Below are 18,740 nucleotides of genomic sequence, written 5' to 3'. Positions count from 1 at the left end.
CTTCCCCAAAGACAGAGAAAACAAGTGGCTGACCCAGCGCGTGTCCCGGGAAGCCAGAGGCGGCTAAGTCATTCCCTGGAAACGTACAAAGAGCACAATATCGCTCCTGGAGGACTGCTATTTTAAATAGAGCAGAGGGGCGGGGGGTGTCTTTCTGGTGCCCCCTCAGGTAATTCCTGCGGCCCTAAGAAGAGGCCCAGCCCTGTGCAGGAGAGCGAGTACACCTGTGTGTGTGTTGGGTCTGGGGGGGGAATGCGGGACAGAAGATGGGACGGAGGACAGGAGGCAGCCTCAGGGGCCGGGCCCGGGGGTCCCGCCACCCGCCGTGGGCACCACCGCCACCATACCTCTGGGCTGTCAAATCCGGGGACACCCAGCCGCTGACATCACCGTGGGGGGAGAAGGCAGCTAAGAGAGGGTTTTCCAGGTCTTCAAGGGCAGCTGGTTCGATGACATCATCCACTACAGGTGAACTGAAGGAAGGAAAAAAACCAAGGCTCAGAAATGTTCCTGAACGTCTTAAATATGTTTCAACAGCACATTTTATCTGGGCCCTAAGCAGGGCCTCAGTTTCCCTTTTCATAGAGGAAAGGGCCGGTGTTGCTCCAGGTGTAGCCCACGGAGGGGGCTGGTCCAGGAGGGGCTGTTTACTGCTCCACGATGAGACAGCACAGACACCTGGGGTTAGGGTTTAGAAACCTTTAGAGCAACACGATAGAGTCATTTTGTCTGTTGATGCTAATAATGTAAGTCACGGCTTGCGTTCTGTAGGTCTTGACGGGTGGTTCTCAAGCAGGGGTGATTTTTGCCCCCTGGGGACATGTGGCAATATCTAAAGACATTTTTGGTTGTCACAGCGGGAGGGGGCGGGTGCTACTGGCATCTAGTCGGTAGAGGCCAGGGATGGTGCTAAACATCCTACAGTGCACAGGACAGACTCACAACAAAGAATTATCTGGCCCCAAATGTCAGTAGTGCCAAGGTCGAGAAACCCTGGCCTTGAGTTTTGTTTCATTCTCTAGTAATTCACTTAATTATATTTTCAAAAGTTTTGATCTACAGTGAGATAGAAATTAAAAACTACACTGGTCCTTCATCCACTGGGAAAGTCAGCATTTGACAACCTCCAAGAGCAGGCTGGATTTGAAAGTTTGGAGGGACACAGGTCACCAGACACTGTCTCTGGTCACACACATCTGCTTACTCTGCTGGGAAACCCCTTTCATGATCAGTTATGTCTCAGTTTATCGGGGAGAGTCAAGAGTTCTTCCTTCTGATGAACTCAGCTCTGGGGCAGTCAGTAATGAGACAATTATCTTCATTCCTTGAGCAGATATTGATTGAACAACAACTCTATGTGGTGAGCAGGAAAGAGGTGGTCCCTGCCCTCATGGAGCTTACAGTCTCAGGAAACAGTCAAACATTTTTTAAAAAATGCTTATTTATCCAGTAATAACTGTTGTAACTGCTAAGAAGGAAAGGTACAGATGGCTAAGAAAGCATAAACTAGGAGGTCCCAGTGGGAGTGGGGGTCAGGAAAAATGTCTTCGTACAATTGTTAAGCTGAGGCCAGTCACCAGCTCAGTGATAGCGAATATGTGCTGACACTTGCTGTGTGCCAAGATCTAAGCACTTACAGATATCACCATATGGTGATCCTCACAACAGCCCTGTGAGGTCGGTGCTATCATTATTCCCATTTTACAGATGAGTAAACTAAGGCACAGAGAAGTTGAGGAATTTGTCCAAGGTTGCACAGCCGGTAAGAGGATACAAACCCAAGCCAGACCCCAGAAGCCATGTTCTTAACCATCCCACTAGGCTATGTCCCAAAGGTTGAAGAGTAAGGGAAGGAAGAGTGCCCCCAGCACAGGGAACCACACATCTGAAAGCCCCAGATCAGGAAGGAGACTGGCATTCTGGAGGAATGTAGAAAGGCCACTGTAGCTGGAACGCAGATCAAAACAACCAGGAAGGGGACAGGTGGACAGGAACCAGATCACAAGGCCAGGTCGAGGGACTGGGACTTGATCCTAAGCTGAAGAATCAGCCCAAAGCCTCTATCAAATACTCAGCCACAAAGTACTGCCCTGGGCATCGAGACGAAAGACAGGCAGGGAGGCCCAGGGCAAACTTCCCCAAACTGTGTTCTAAATATGGCCGGACTAGCACACGGTTGTGCCCACACCTTTCTATTTATTCCCATGGGTCTTGTGATCCTTCCTTTTTCCTCCACGGTTCCCACCCACTATCCCAAATCCCCCAGAACGTGACCCTGGAGCCCTGTAACGACCACACCCAAGGAGCCAGAGAGAAATGGGCACAGCGTGAAGTGAAGCAAGGGGCGAGCCTGGAGGAGGGGGCCGGCGGGGACTCTGGGTGTCTCTGCTGGATCACGATTTGGAGAATCCTAAACCACAGGCAATATCGACTTTCTAAAGTCATAAAGCCTGAGCGGAAAAATGTGGCCCAGGAGTTCTGGCAACACAGATCGAAAGCCGTAAAAGACTTTGTTTTCTTTGACACAGCCATTCTACTTCCAAGAATTTATTCTAAGGAGATGATTAAGGGTGTGAGCAAAGATGCTGACCATAGCTGTGACCACAATAGCAAAAAAAAAATGGAAACAACCAAAATGTCCAACACTAGGGGACAGTTAATCAAGTTAAAGCATGTCCACAGAATGGACTCATCTGCAACCATTTTAAAAAAGAAGGTAAAAAACATAAATAATTAAAAAATAAATTAAAAAGTAAAAAAAAAGAAAGCAGCTCTCCATGTATCCAGAGGTAAAGGATCCATTATTAACTGAAACTAGGTTAAAAAACTATCGGCAACATGATCCAGACCTTATGTGCATGTGTGTATCGATATATACGTATGTGTGTGTATATGTGTACACATGCATGTATGTGTAAACACCCACATAGGAAGCGAGCAACAGAGTGAATGAACGCCAAGGTATTAATGGTAATTCTTTCAGTAGTAAAGTTATGAGTATTTTTTTCTTCTTCGTTGAATTTATCTCTATGTTCTAGTTCTATTCTGAACACATACTGCTTTTATAAGCAAAAGAAATAAGAAAGCATTTTTAAGGAAAATTCTGAGTGCCAGGGAGCAACTTCAATTCATAGTTCAGGGAAAGTTTCAAGAGACGGGACATGCAGAGCAACGCCGTCCTTCCCCCACTTTTACACTCACACGTTCCCCCAGGGAGGACCCAGGCTCGTCAGCCTCATCTCAGGACAGAAACCCAGCCATGTCTCACTCAACAGGCACCTGTGGGGAAAATAAGGTCCTGGTGGAGAATTTTTTAGATAACCAGTATCTGCTCGCATATTCTACAGGATAGCATTTTAATTTTAACTCTTCGGGATGGAATTAATTTTCAAAGCATATTAGACACTTCCTTGATTTTTTTTGAACAGAGAATCCTGAACATAACTAAACACTTCGTCAATGACACATGATCAGCATCTTGAGCGACTATGATATAAGTGAGGAAGTATGCTACGGCACTAAAACAATTGTACACGAAGTCAAGAGGGCTGGATTCTAGACCAGCCCCACCTTGGGATCTCAGCCAGGTGACTCCTCTGAGCTGAACTTTTCCGTCTTTAAAAGGGAAGGCCCTGGACGGCACAATCTCAAGGACTCTGCAAACTCAGTCTGGTCCCTCCCTCGCAGGCTGTGAGCCAGTACGTCTGCTTCCAACTCACCTGACTCTTTTTTACTTTATGCCTTCCAGTTCTCTGCTTCTAATGTACTACAGACTACGGGTGTTAGAATAGTGTGCAAATCAAGAGTTAATAGGCTGGATAAGCCTCCCATATTATGTCATATGGGAGGTTTATAAACCTCCCATATGACATAATTTTAATAATTTTTACATGTACATATATGTGTGTATACACATATATTAAATTGAACTATGTGAAATTGTTAAAAGGAAAAAACTGTCAAATTCACACTGTACCATCAGCCTCAAGATCTTTCTGTCTTACTTCGCAGGGGTCTGGTCGTGCTCCAGATGGCTAAGGATAGGGGACAGCCGACTTCTGGGGACACAGGGGAATTCTTCTCAGACCAGCTGTAAGAGGCTATAAATGGCTTCCAAATTCTGTGGTGCTGGGACTAGGGTGACTGAAATATTTTTCAGAGAGGAAAAAAAATAATCTGTCAGAGATTTTAACCACCAGCTGCTTTCACCAGCTGCTGGGGCCAACCCACTATAAATTTAGTCAGGCCAGCAAAGGGTTGATTTTCCACTGGAATGTCAGGGAGGGAAGCTTGTATCAACAAGTGCTTCTCCAAAGGCCATGAGTCACCTTCCTTCAGAGGCTGAGGCAGAGAGAGCTCTGCTTCAAAGAGGAAGATATTCACATTCTAGTCTAAAAAGCCAACACCTTCAGTTCTACACATAAGACCTGTGCACAGCAAGAGCTCTGTGGCCAGCACCAAGATAAATTAAATCAGGATCAAATTAATAATAACAATAACAGTAATAGTAACGGGGTGGGAGGAAACTTTGGGAGGTGATGGTATGTTTATGGCCTTGATGGTGGTGCTGGTTTCACAGATGTATACTCATCCCCAAACTCATCGAATTGTATACATTAAATATGTACAGCTTTTTATATGTCAATCACACCTCAATAAAGTAGTTTTAAAAAGATGGGGATCCCACGCTTCAGGGTGGACAGGCTGCTGGAGAGCAAGGCAAGTTGAAAGTCTAACTCAAGGAAAACTGTGAAGGGCGGTAATAGCAAAACAAGCTGCCGCAGAAAAATGGGCTGGCTCCTTTCAGGCCGGGGTGATCTGGGAAGGGCCTGTGAGGGGATGAAGCCAGTCAAGTGCTTCAACAGACAGACATGTGCAAAGGGCTTTCTCGGTGAAAAATGCTTCTCCCTCCCTCTCTCCCTGAGGGTTTGGGTGGAAAGCCACTAGGCTTCACTTCCCTTCCCTTGGACAGGGCAAGGAAGGAAGGGGTACCGGAGAAGGGACAGGGGCCACACTGGTACAGAGGAGGAGACTGGTGTCTTAAGGAAACTGTTACCCACCAGGAGATTAGCAGAAAAATAAACTCATCAGGGATAAAGGGAGCAGGTTCTCACAGTCAGGGAAGACTTGCATAGAATATACAAAGGTGATGAGGCTTGAAAGAACTCTTAGGGCTGGGCTGCAATCAGACATATCAGACAAGCACTAGCTATAGATAGAGAGGGGGGTGTGTGTGTACACATTACACACACCACTTCCCAGCTATGTCTGCTGAAAGGGGTCACGTCAAAAGGACGTCAGAACCACTTAAAGAGGCTGCCACTGGTCACATCTGGGACTATTTGGACATCAAAAAAAAAAAATACAGATAGTAATAGATTAAAATCCATTGAGTAAAGTAATAATCCACGAGTCCATAAAGATATAAAAACACCATCAAATACATAAATGCGGGGGAGGGAAAGTTCCTCTTTACAGTACAATGTCAACTGGTAAATGTAGAAGAAGCGATGAAAACTGAAAATCTGCCATTTAAAAACCATCAGAGTGGTGGTGAATTCCGGCAGGAGCCGTCGAAGGACACTAAGGGAGGTGGATGGAGGTTTAAAGAAGTGAAGGGCAGTGGTGTGGTCTTGGAGTACCTTCCCACCAGATACTGATAGATTACAAAGGGGGAAATGGTGACTTAAAGGTGGAGAAACCCGGTGGGCACCGACGTGGCCAGGTGCTGACCGGGATTACGTCCCTGGCGGTGGGTGGTCCTCACCCTATGTCACTTCTATGGGATCCCTGCCCCAAACGACAGCCAGAGTCTGGTCATGAGGTGACACGGGTTGAGGGATCTTCCCAGAATGAAAGAGCTGTACTCTGAAAGGTCATGAAAGACAGCAAGAGACGGAGGAGTTCTTCCAGACTGAAGGAGAGTCTGCGGGCATACTCAGAGTGTGACACGTGCCTTTGGGCTGGACCCTGGATCTGTAGGAAAAGGGACGGTGTGGATGAATTCGAATGGGTTCTGAAGACTGGCTGATGCCGTGACATATCCTATTGATTTCCCAACTGGATGGCTGTATCGCGTTGTGCTGGAGAGGGACCTTGCTTGGGGGAAATGATCACTGGAGTGTTTGTCTGGATGGGGACACCTTCGTGTTTGCAACTTGCTCTCAAATGATTCAGAAAAAGAGCGATGATAATGGATATATATCTGTATCTCCATCCATACGTACACATATAAAGAGGGGATGACAGCACTTGAGGTAAAATGGCGATAATTCAGGAACTTGGGCAAAGGGAGTAGGGAAGTCTTTGTACGACGCTCGCAACTTTTCTGTAAGTTGGAAATTATTTCAGGAAGAAAAGAACAAAACCATTCCTGAGTGAAGGCATGCAGGCAGCCTCTCCCCAGCACCCGCAGAGTTCGGTCTGGGTTCTGGAGGACAGAGTGTGGTCGAGACGGGAGCAGCATTGAATAGGGGCCTGTGGGCCATTCACCGGGGCAGCCGGTGGCCTGTGGGCCATTCACTCGGGCCCAAGCCAGCTAGCAGAAGGCCTCGAACGTCAGGCCAAGCACTGGCTGTTTTCCAAGGCATGGGGAGCATCAGAGATTTAAGAGCAGGGAAGCAGCAGAATATCTGGGAGACAGCCCTTATGCGGAGTAGAGAATAATGACAGGGGAGAGGAAATGCAGACGAGGGGGCCGGAGCCGTGGAGCAGGGCCAGGTGATGCGGGACGGAATCCCAGCGGCTGGAGCCAGGGCCAGTCGTGCATCGAGCTTCACGATGTCCCCCCAACACATCGTGAAGACGGAGGAAAGCGAAACGGCGAACAATCAAAGGTGATTTGGATTTTAAGCATCTGATTGGTTGGAAAGTCGCGTTAATGACTGCATGTTTCACGTATAGTACCTTAGACCCTCTGTACTATTATTTACTTTATACTTAACTTTCAATGAAGTCAGTTGTTCAAATTAAATAAAGGTACATCATTCTAGGGAATAACCCCGGTGAGTCTGCGGTTTTGATGTGCTGCTCGCACTTTTTTCTAACAGAATGAGTAACAGATAACTCACCACCACCAGGCAGCCCCCAGGCTCGGGCCAGGCCGCCCGGGAGCTGGGCACCACACTTTGGAAAGTGCTGGTGAAGCTCTCACCAACACAGCTGAAAGACAGCCCAGTGCTGCTCACACTGGCTCAGTCCTCTTTTTTCTTTTTTTAAGAAAAGCAAAACCTGTCATAAATGACCAAAACGGCATACTCTGAGATCTCCATCTTGGGAGCTGTTGGCCGGTTAGGAGCTGGGCACGACCCAGCTGGCAAAGGTTAGAAGCCAGGGCCAAGGCACGAGAGCACGTGGGGCACATCCCTTCCAGGTGCCCCCTCAGCGTTCCGAGACAGAACCTGCATCCCCACCGCACTCTCCCCAGAGAGGCAGGATGGAGCCGGTGACAGGAGGCCAGGGTCTCAACACCACTCCCGCAATAAAGAGCTGTGCAACCTTGTGGAAGATTTCCTCAGAGCCCAGCTTCCCCATCTGTCAGAGAGGGCAAGGGCCACTCTGTCTGGAAAGGGCGTGGGGAGGGTTCGCTGACACCAGTCATGTCGACTGGCAAAGGGCCCGGCACACGGAAGTGCTTCACAAGTGATGGCGTCAGTAACACAAAACACAACAGGGTGTGGTGTTTTCCCCAACGGAACACACTGAACGTGCTTCTTCAAAGTACCCGTGCCCCTCCTCCCGCCGCCCCTGCCCAGGCGTGCTCCCTCAGGTGTGCACGCCGTCTGGGGTCATAGAACAAGGATGAGTACAGGTGGCAACAGCAACGGGAACCAAGGTTTAGGAGGACCTACTGTGTGCCGGGCACCGTGCAGGGCCTTTGTCACTGTGAGCAATGTGACAGCCCGTTTCAGGAAGAGCAAATGGAGCCCCTGGATGGAGAAAGTCACTACCCACGGCCACGCTGAACTCAGCTCCATCCGGCTGCTCCGACCGCAAACCTCACGCCAACAGGACCCTGGTCTCAAGCGGCGTCTCTCTCAAGCATGCAGAATGAGGAGAGTGACACGCAAAGCAGCCCAGCGGGGTCCGCCTCCCCACGGACAGCATGTGAGCAGTCCCCGGGGGCGCCGGCACGGCTCTAAGCCGGGGTAGCGGGCAAGACCCTTCCCCACCCGGGCTGCAGGCACGTCCTCCATAAAATGAGGGTTTGCACTGTTGGGTCTCCAGGGTCCCTTCCAGGCCACTGATTTTCTGATCTGAAAACCCCGAGGCTCTAGAGGCGCAGCCCCCTGGGATGGCTGGAAAAGGACATCTTGGAGGAGGCTCTGGGCCGTGTCCACTGTGGCCCAGCCCCAGCTGGCCTGGCACCTTGTCCAGGGGCCAGGTTCCTAGTTAGGACTTACAGATGGGAGGCGGGGGTGACCAGCTCCCTGGGAGACCTGGTGACGGGGAGGGGGCGCAGAGGGGGAACCCCCCTCTCATACACAACTTATGCACTCCTTAAAATCGGACTGCTGCCCCCGTACCTCTCAGGGTTAACGAACTCAAGGACTGGGGTTTATGCAAAGCTCAAAGGGGAGGAAGTTATTCTAGGAGGACAAGGCAGGGAGACAGTAGTCACTGTTCTTTTCAAAAGACAAAGAAATAAACCCATCCAGGTGCTGGGAGAAGCTACATGGTCAGGTAAGTGACGACGTAGTTGCTCCCCTGATCAGAGAGCACAAAGCCAAGGGGTATGCCTGATGAACAGGCCAGCACCTTGGGGTCAAGACCTCGGCCAAGGCTGCCTACTTCTCCCGAGAGCCCGTGCATGTAACCAACAGGTGCCTTGACTTCACCAGAACCCTGGGCACAGAAATCCAACTGAGTCATCCACTGGGTGCGTGAGCAGGGCAGTGAGTATAGTACAGAGAGCACAGCTCTGGAGACGGGCAGATGTGAGCTTGAAGCCAGCTTTGCCATTTACTAGCTTTTTGTAGTCCTAGGCAAGTTCATTAACCTCTTTGAGCCTCAGTTTCTGAACCTATAAAATGGGGACAAATTGAATAACTTGGAAAGATTATTAAAAGAAATAAGAGCAAAACATAGATGTCAAGCACAGCGTCAATCTCACAATGGGTCCTCAACAAACAGTAGGTGTCCGATAAATATTAGTTGAACGTATGGATGCAAGGAAAGTAGCAAGGGCAGAAAGATGTTAACTGCTGCTGCCACCAGAGCTGTCTAGCTGCCACTTAATTCAGGCCAGAGCCAGCTTCTCTAACTTTTCTGAACTGAGAGCAGGCAACTCAGCTCACAGTCAAGCTGAGGCCTGAACAAATGCCTTAAGTACAGACAAGGCAAAATTTGAGTGTTCTTTTTTAAAAAAAACCTCTTGGAGTTCTCCACATCTTATAACAGTCACAGATTTTCCCTGATTCCAAAACTACACAAGTAGCAAAATTACCTCTGTAAGCTCTCCCTACCCACGGAATGCAACGAGAGGTCTAGACATCATGCATGGAGCAAAGCCTTGTACCCGCCGTTTCCAGAGAGAAGCCAAAGCAGACAGTCACTGAACCGAGAAGGAACCGCTGGACGGGTGTCCTACTCAGCACGACACTAGGCACGAGGATGCCGGGGAAATGAGGCAGGGTCTTGTCGGCACTGGAAGAGAGAGACCCTAGCACCTGGCTGAGCACAAGACAACCTGGGAGCTGGAAGCAGGGAGCTGTGGAACACAGGTTCCTGGGCCAGGTAAGTCACAAGGTGAGCGAGCCTCGGTCAAGGTTTGCAAGGGAACACTGGACCTTCTACTGTTTCCTGTGAAGCAGGCGCTGGAGAGCAGGCAGCCAGGGGAAGCCTGAGGGCTGGAGGGAGGGGCATCCTAACCATAAAAGAAGGAGGGAAAAGATGCTCCTCACGTGGACATGACCCATCTTCTTATCGCCTCTGTGGAATGGGCCCGCACTGGGGAAACGTCATGATAGCAAACCAACCCTGTACCCTCAGGAGCTTAAACCGGAGGATGCTGGCCAGGAACCGTAAGCTCTCGATGACACAGACACCCACCCGGAGAGCTCTGGGCCTCAGAGGACCCACTGGACGCAACCAGGCAGCGAGAGGAATTAGGACTCTAAACAGCCAATCCTGCATAGCAGCCAGTGAAGCGACTGCTTTCTCTTTCCAGTTTTTCACCAGATTTGCTCTCTGTAAGAGGAACTGACGTGCATTTCCTATTCTTTCATTTTTACTTGTTTTCTGGGGAAAGTATAAATAAGCAATTAAAAGGGAGGGTGACAAAGCAAGGGAAGATGGATAGAAAGGAAACCTAGATAACCAGCTTCCAAATAAAAGAGCTCTGCATCGACTAGCACACCTCGTTTCCAATTAAAAATAATAACAACAAAAATAAGCTACAGGAGGTGTTAGGAAATCTACCTCCTCTCATTAAATCCTTTTTAATCGTAACAGTGAAAAATATTAGCATGACTTTCCATTTGCACCGCACTTCACAGTTTGCCAAGTATTTTCATGCACATGATTTCACTTGCCCCTACAGCTCTGTGAGCCAGGCGGGCACCGTGACTACCCCCACTGTTAATGAGATGGAAATCATGATTCACAGACACGGTTAGTGACTTGTTCAAGGTCACAGAGCTGGTTAAGAGTGGGGCAGGGATTCTAATACAAAATCTCTGTCTCTGAATTTGGAGCTCTCTCTAGACCGCCTTTCTCCAAGCCACGGAAAAACAGTCTTGGGAACTTTGCTTTCTTTTAAGTGGTAGCCTGAATACATTTGCTAAATGACAGACTGAAACCATACACCAGAGTGGACCAGACAGGAAAGGGAGGGGGACGCAGCTGATACCCAATGTATCTGAAACGAAAGCCCTGTCACAGGTCATGGCTCTGTAGTCCCCCGAGAATTTTGCCTGCCCTCTACTCTATTTTTAGAGGCAATTCCCTACAAACTTGTTTCCCCAGCTCTTCTTTTTCATGGCTTCCTTTCTCTGGAATGATTTCATAATCCTTGGCCTGTTTTGTCATCACGGTGAGTTGCTGTGGAAATGGTTATTGAGGTTGTGAACAAAGGACTGTGACCTCAACGGGGGCAAGGGAGACAAAGCCCAGCCTCCAGGACAGATTTCGCACGCCGTAGCCACAGGTCACAGCGGGAGAGACCAGGGCACCCAGGCTTCTCCCACCAGGACTAGTCAGGGACACCACCACCAGCTTCCTAAACCTTCTCCTGGTTATGCAAAAGGTGTCAGGGCTTGCTCGACTCAAACCATAGTTAATTCAAGAACCATCTGCTTTTGGCTGTGGAACTGAGTACCAGGAGAACACACACACACACACACACACACACACACACACACACACACACACACACACGGCTCTTGACCTCACCCTCAGTCTCTCCCAGCCTCATTCAAACCTGAAGCCTGGGGTCTAGTGAGCCCATAGATCCCCATCTCTCATCTTCCCAATTAGAACTGGTCTCTCCCAACTCCTCAAACCCTTGCAGTGTCCTCTACAGGGGGCGCTATTGGCATTTAGGGTGAAGCGGTTCTTGGTTGGACAGGACTGTCCCATGCATAGCATCCCTGGCCCTTACTAGATATTGCCCGCTCCAGTCCCTGGGACGACCAAACATCCTCATGCATATGCACACATCCCCTCCTGGGGCACTATCCTCACCATAAAGTTTGCCCAGTGTGTCCATTCAGGTATCTCTCTCTCTCTCACACACACACACACACACACACACACACACACACACCCCTCCCTGAGAGCAGGGGTGGCCTTACTGACTTCAACTACCATTTACCTCGACCCCCGGCCCCTCGTCACACTTGTGGAGTGGTACCGTAAACTAGACAAGCCTTCCGGGAAGCACTGTCTGTCTCCACAGAAACGACAAATGTAAATAACCACGGTACACGGCGTGAAACCAAAGAGGCCGCAGGACTTAGCTGCCAGGCCAGGTGTCTGGGGTCCTGGGTTTGAGTCCCACCTTCACATGTGACCCTGAGCAAGACCCCGGACTTCTCTGAGTCTCCCTTTTCACATCTGTAAAATGAAATCTTGATTTTTAAGTTTCCTTCCAGCTAAAATATTCTAAGTGCCCAAGCTCAGAGAGACAAAAGGGATGCATGTGAACAGAGGGACCAGAGGCCAGTTCTGTCTAGCTCTCCCAGAGGGGACCAGGAGGGGTGCGTTGGCTCCACGAGCAGTACTGCCTATGTATGGGTTGTACTCTGTGGTGCTGGCCTCCCTGAGACTTGGGAAGTTAACTTTTGATGAGGGGCCAGTGACAACGTAAGAACCAAAGAAGAGGCTCTGGGTAGCTGAGAGTTGGCTGTGGTGTCTGCACAAGGAGGGCAGTCCCTGACCTATTTCCTGCAACTCTCCTCTGAAGAGAATGCCCAAGCCCCAGGCACAGCCTATGAGAAGCCCCGTGGGAATCCACTCCCTTCCACTCACGTGCCCAGCACAAGTGGCCCCATTCTCTGGAGGAGCTCCCAGCTCGACCTCAGAACAGGAAAACTGAACATTCTAAGAGGTAACTCACTCCACAATTCCCAACCAAATCCTTCCTCTGAGTTCCTTCACTTGTCCAAATGGACCCCCTAAAAACACTAGTGAAGACTAACTTTGAAATATATAAGTGAATCTGGATGGATGAAAACCATGGATGAAAACCACAGATGAAATCCAGTCTCAGGACAAGGCCCCAGACAAAGTCGTTTCTAAATACAATGGAAACAGTCTTTAAAATGCGGCCTCAATAGGGAATCCTAGAGAAATAAGAAGTTCTCCACCTAATAACAGAGCTGAACCTTCCTCTGGCATAAAACAGATAGGAAATTGCACTGGGACCGCTGCTATTCCATGTACTGTGATAGAAGAGGCTTGGGACAGACATGTGTACACACGCACGCACACATATGAAGGCGTGCGCAGGCACACACACACTCCCGCACCAACCAAACACCCTGGCTACCCTTCCCGAGGCTCAGCTTCTATTGCCATCCCCCCAGTACACCTTGGAGACACATTTTTCTCACAATGTCTATTTCACTTGTATCTCAACCCACTCCCACATTTTCCTGTCCTAGCATTTGAAGGAGGCAAAAGATAACAACAATAATAATATCACGCTGATGACGATGCCATTTAAGAAAAGACAAGCACCGAGGAGGACAACAAACGTCGCAGGAACACCATGCAACAGCTTGCAGCAGAAAGCGCTCGGAGGTCGTGGGGAAGACACGGCCCGAGGCCGCGGGAGCCAAGGACGCCAAGGAGAAAGAGAAAAAAGAAAAAAAAAAAAAAAAAAAAAAAAATCAAGGGCTGGTCACGTGGTGTGTCCGAGCCCTGAAGTGCACTAGCCCCGCTGACGTAACTATTCGAGAATTTAAAAGTCCCAAACTCGGAAGAAGTCCAGTGCAGAGTTTTAGGGCTAATCCACGCGCCGCTGTGGCCCGCCGGGGGAGCCCCCACGCTACCGGGTGGGACCACACCAGCCCGCAAGGACCCCAGCGGGGATGGCGCGGAGCCGGGAGGCGGGCAGGGACCCGGGCCACCGGCACGAACCCCAACCGCGGGCGGGGACCTTCACCGTGAGCGGGATCCCAGCCTCGGGCATGCGCCCCGACCTCGGGCGCGGATCCCGACCCGCCTCACCCGACGGAACGAGCTTCCCGGGCAGAAGCCGCGGGCCCCGCCGGCTCCCCCGCAGACACACTCCTCAGCCAGCAAGTGACACACATGTGTGTTCAGCCAGTTTCCTCCCCTTAGCCAGTCCCCGTTGGGGAAAGATAAAATGAGCTTCGGCTACTTCTAGCACGCCTTTGTCTAGCGGCCAAGGTCCTGGGGACGCGGGTCTCCTCCCCGACTCCGGGCGCTCGCCCTCCCGCCCGCGGCGCACTTACCACGGATCCGCCTTCCTTCAGGGACGCAACTGTCCAAGAGCCCCCGAGAGGCTGAGGTTTCCGAGCCCGGCGGCGGCGCGGCGCGCGGAGTCTCACGGCCCGGCCCGGCCGGGGACGCAAACTTTCTCGGGGCAACTGCGCGGGGCTGGCGCGGGGCGGCGCGGCTCCCCGAAGGGCTCGGGCAAAGTTGCAGCACAAAAGGCCAATGAGTGGGAGAGCGGCGGCGGCCGGGCCAGGCTCCTCCCCCAGCTCTCGGCGCTCCCGGCCGGCCAGCGCGCAGCCAGCTGCTCGCGCTGGGCGCCCGCCGCGCTCTCCTCACGGGCCAGGAATGCGCGGGGCCGGTCGCGGCGCGCCCAGGCCACCGAGGGGCCCACGCGGCGGCGCGCCCACTCGCCCCGCGGCCGCCGAGCGCGCAGGGGACAGAGAGACAGTCGGACAGACGGACGCGCGGCTCGGGCGCTGCTCGCGAATGCGCTGCAGACTTCCTCCAGGAGTCTCTGAGTCATGACAACTTGCTACAGCTCTTAGTTTTTACACGGCGCTTTCCACTACTCATGACAACGCGGGGAAGGCACCGGCGTGTGAACCACTGAGAAGGCCAAGTACAGGCCGGTGCCCCAACTCTGCGGTCCACGCGCGCTTCCTCCGCCTCCGCCTCCGCCGAGCCCGGGGCGGGGGGGCGGGGGAGGTGCGGAGACGGAGGGGAGGAGGGGAATGCCGGCCCGCTGGCCTCCGGAGCCTCAGAAAGAAGCTGGGGCTGATGTGGTGGCTCGTTGGTTCCGGGAGCCAAATTCTGGCCCTTCTTTCTTCACCTGCCTAGTCCTAACTCTGTTTAACCACGGAGCCTTAGAGCGCACTGCGCTCTACAGTTTGCAAAACCTGTTGCCTATGCCTTCTCCTGGGCTGATGTGCCCTCCAAATTGGGCAGAGGCTAAATCCAAACCCCTTCCCGCGGCCATATTTCCGGGAAGCATTTGAGTTTCTATTTGTGCGTTGTGGATTTCGGTTTTTTGTTTTTCTCATAGGACCCCAGATCATAGACCTCACCCCCAGAGTGGCGCTTACCTGCCTGCACCAGTGAAACGTATCACCTTTTCTCTGGAAATTTCTGCATCTAGACCGCAATGGAGAAGAGCCTGTGGCTATATGTGGGCGCCAGGCTTCCTATTTTAAGTTTAGTGTCAAGAAAACATTGCTGTGTTTTATATCCTCTGGGACCAAAGGGTAAGAGACTCACAAATGACTCAAGGCTTCATTTCCTCCTCTTAAAGAAACAGATGCCCAAGGCTCGATGTCCCCAAATGGGAATTCTCTGTAGAATAAAGAAGTAGACTTTTATTGCCTTCCACTGAAATACTGTTTTTTTAAAAACACCATGCTTCTAAGAATCACATTTCTGACGGAAATTTAAATAGATTCCTCCTTCACATGCTTATCATGGGCTCAGGGGTTTAGTATTAAAGTGCCTATTTCACTAATGTGATAACTGACACTCAAATAGGCTAATTTGTTCAAATGTATACCATCAGCTGTTCGTGACATGAGAATTGGAATGCCCAGTCTTCTGTGCCCTTATGCCCTGATCCGAGGTCATATCCACTCACGGTAAAAAAAAAAAAAAAAAAAAATGCTCCACTCACCACCTCCTAAGCTTGAGCATTCCAATTAGGCAAAGAGCTAACATGATTTCCAGATAACATCCCTTTCAAGTGAAATAGCCCCTCCCCAGTTGCCGGAGGCATATCCTTCATGACACAGGAAGGTACCACTATGCTTTGAAACCTACTGGTGTGGCCAGGAGAATGATGCCCTCCTCAAGGATGTCCACAAAGATGTCCGTGAGTATATTAATTTATAGGGCAAAGGGGAATTAAGGTTGCTAATCATCTGACCATAAAATAGGGAGATTATCCTGGATTATCCGGGTGGGCCCAGTATAATCGCAAGGGTCCTTATAAGTGGAAGAGGGAGGAAGAAGAGAGTCAGAGAAAAAAAGAACTGATAGTGGAAGCAGAGTCAGAGAGAGATTTGAAGATGCTGCGTTGCTGTCTTTGAAGATGGAGGATGGACATCACGAGACAATAAATGTGGGCAGACTCTAGAAGCTGGAAAAGCAAGGAGATAGGTTTTTCCCTAGGGCTTCCAGAAAGGAACACAGCCCTACTGATTTTAGCCCACTGAGACCAATGTGAGATGTTTTACCTACAGAACTGTAGGAAAAATTTTTTTTTTTTTTTGCGGCACGCGGGCCTCTCACTGTTGTGGCCTCTCCCGTTGCGGAGCACAGACTCCGGACGTGCAGGCTCAGCGGCCATGGCTCACGGGCCCAGCTACTCCGCGGCATGTGGGATCTTTCCGGACCGGGGCACGAACCCGTGTCCCCTGCATCGGCAGGCGGACTCTCAACCACTGCGCCACCAGGGAAGCCCAGAAAATAAATCTGTATTGTCTTAAGCCATGAATTTTGTGGCCATGTATCACAGCAGCAATAGGAAACTAATGCAGTAGGTATCTGGTTACTACTGTGATTTAATCTCCTCCTTGAAGAATTTTATGAAAGTATCCAGAGTCTAAGACCATTCATTGCAGGAGAAACACTCTGGCTGAGAAAGACCTGACCCCAGCACCTCTCCAAGGTATCATCAGGATCAGAACGGCGCAATGATGTTCAGTAGCTAGCTTTCAGACAGAGCCATGGTCCAGTGTACGACACGCTCATTGCAAGATGAAATAAAGGGCTCTCAACATCACGAGGGATTGATATTTAAATCCCGACATCTGACAAAGATACATCCATACCAGAAAGTCTCAGCCACCCACACAGCCCTGGTCCTGGCCGCAGCTGGAAAAGTTGCCCTGATGATAAACTTGAAGCAAAAGTAAATGTGCATTGCCTGTCTCCTCTGGCTCCAGGTCAAGGGTAACAATACGACACAGCAGGCCCCCCACATCTGCGTCTTCTGCATCTGCAGATTCAACCAACTGTGGATCGGAAATATTCAGGAAAAAAATTCCAGAAAGCCCCCAAAAGCAGAACTTAAATTTTGCTATGCACAGGCGACTATTTACATAACATTTATGTTGTATTAGGTATTATAAGTAATCTAGAGATGATTTAAAATATATGGGAGAATGTGTGTAGGTTATATGCAAATACTACACCATTTCATATAAGGGACTTGAGCATCCTCGGATTTGCCTATCCACGGGGGTCCTGGAATCATTCTCCAGGTATGCAGAGGGATGACTGCACTGGTACAGAGTAGGACAGACACGTGCTTATGCCCTTCGTCTTGGGATACCTAGACTCTATAGAAGAAGACTGAATCACAGGCAGCATGGATGTGCCTTAGTAATTGCATCCATGACAGAATCTTTACATCCTAAGGATTTCTTGGTTCTGAGTACAAGGTCAAGGCCCCTGCAGAAATGTGGTCAGTGTTTTCAGCAATGCCCCAGTGCAATAGCTGTTCAACGATCTTCTCCAGAGTCCTAGGTTTCTGGAGTTATCTTAAAGGCTACTTGGGAGGCCCCTGTAACCAGAGCTATCTCACTGAAATCTGTCATATCTTTGGGTTCCACAAAAGATTTTGTGCATGAAAAGGTTCATTTGGAGGGAAAAGGAGAAAAAGAAAACATGAATACACTGCTTTATAGAAAAGAACTTGTGCTGTTGGAATCCTGGAATCCAACCTGAGACCCAGAGAAGGAGATTGACACACCCAAGGTCAAAGGCTACATAGTCACAGAGCAGGTATCAGGAAGGGAGTTTTTTTTTTTTTTTTTTTTTTTGCGGTACGCGGGCCTCTCACTGTTGTGGCCTCTCCCGTTGCAGAGCACAGGCTTCGGACGCACAGGCTCAGTGGCCATGGCTCACGGGCCCAGCCGCTCCGCGGCATGTGGGATCCTCCTGGACCGGGGCACGAACTCATGTCCCCTGCATCGGCAGGCGGACTCTCAACCACTGCGCCACCAGGGAAGCCCAGGAAGGGAGATTTTTTTTAAACTTAAGTGAAGAGAACAGTATAATGAACTCTATTATATCCAACAGTTTCAGTATTATCAAATCATGGCTAACTCTGTTGTATTCACATGCTCACTTCTCACTTGTTACTCAGATTATTTTAAACCAAATCCCAGATATCATCACTGTATCAGTTAATATTCCTGTTTGAATCTCCAAAAGGCAAGGACTGGGGAGGGAATTTTGAAGGCTGACTCTGTATTCTCTTCGCTCCCTCAGCCTCCCCTCAAGAGGGTCAGCACAGCTGAAGGATGATCTACAGCCTGTAAATATTAGTAGGTAACAACCGCAAGCACCATGGGTCCAAAACTTGGTGCATGTCAGACTCCCTGGGTTATTTTTAAAATGTTCCCAGCGATTGTGATTCAGGAAGTCAGGAAGGGGCTCAGGAATGAGCATTTTAGCAAGAATATTCTGGATAATTCTGGTGGAGATGCGTTCCAAACCACACTGGGAGAAACTCTGAATCTGAACTTTTGTGGCAGGAGTCATTGGTTGCCTCCAAAAGTGATGTTCCCTCTCCTGTTTACTTACTTACTAATGTTCAAATAATTAGTTTAGGTATGGTCATGGGACACACCCTTGGCCAATGAAACGGAAAGGAAAGTCTGTTGTATTTCTGGAGACATTCTCCTCACTCTTCAGAGGAGATACAAGACTGCAAATCTTGTGTCTTCAGATGTCTTCCTGCCTCTCGACATTGTCATATGGGGCCTGATGCCTAGAGCTTCTGCAACCAGTTTGAAACAATGAAGGGGAACATTAACCAGCACACTAAATTCAGGTAGAGAGGAAGA

General features: G+C 49.9%; 1 protein-coding gene across 11 annotated transcripts in view; it reads right to left on the bottom strand.

The window, feature by feature from the left end:
- The window catches only part of TACC2 (transforming acidic coiled-coil containing protein 2), a 206,824-nt gene that overhangs the window by 102,871 nt on the left and 85,213 nt on the right, over positions 1-18,740 (bottom strand). For all 11 annotated transcript variants that reach the window (XM_060125889.1, XM_060125887.1, XM_060125894.1 and 8 more), the window contains one exon: positions 348-473. In XM_060125889.1, the coding sequence (XP_059981872.1) occupies positions 348-473 (126 nt within the window). The remainder of the gene's footprint in view (positions 1-347; positions 474-18,740) is intronic.

This window comes from Lagenorhynchus albirostris, chromosome 16, assembly GCF_949774975.1.
Source record: "Lagenorhynchus albirostris chromosome 16, mLagAlb1.1, whole genome shotgun sequence".
NCBI lineage: Eukaryota > Metazoa > Chordata > Mammalia > Artiodactyla > Delphinidae > Lagenorhynchus > Lagenorhynchus albirostris.
Note: the sequence above shows the minus strand (reverse complement) of the source record. Positions and strands in the feature narration are given on the sequence as shown.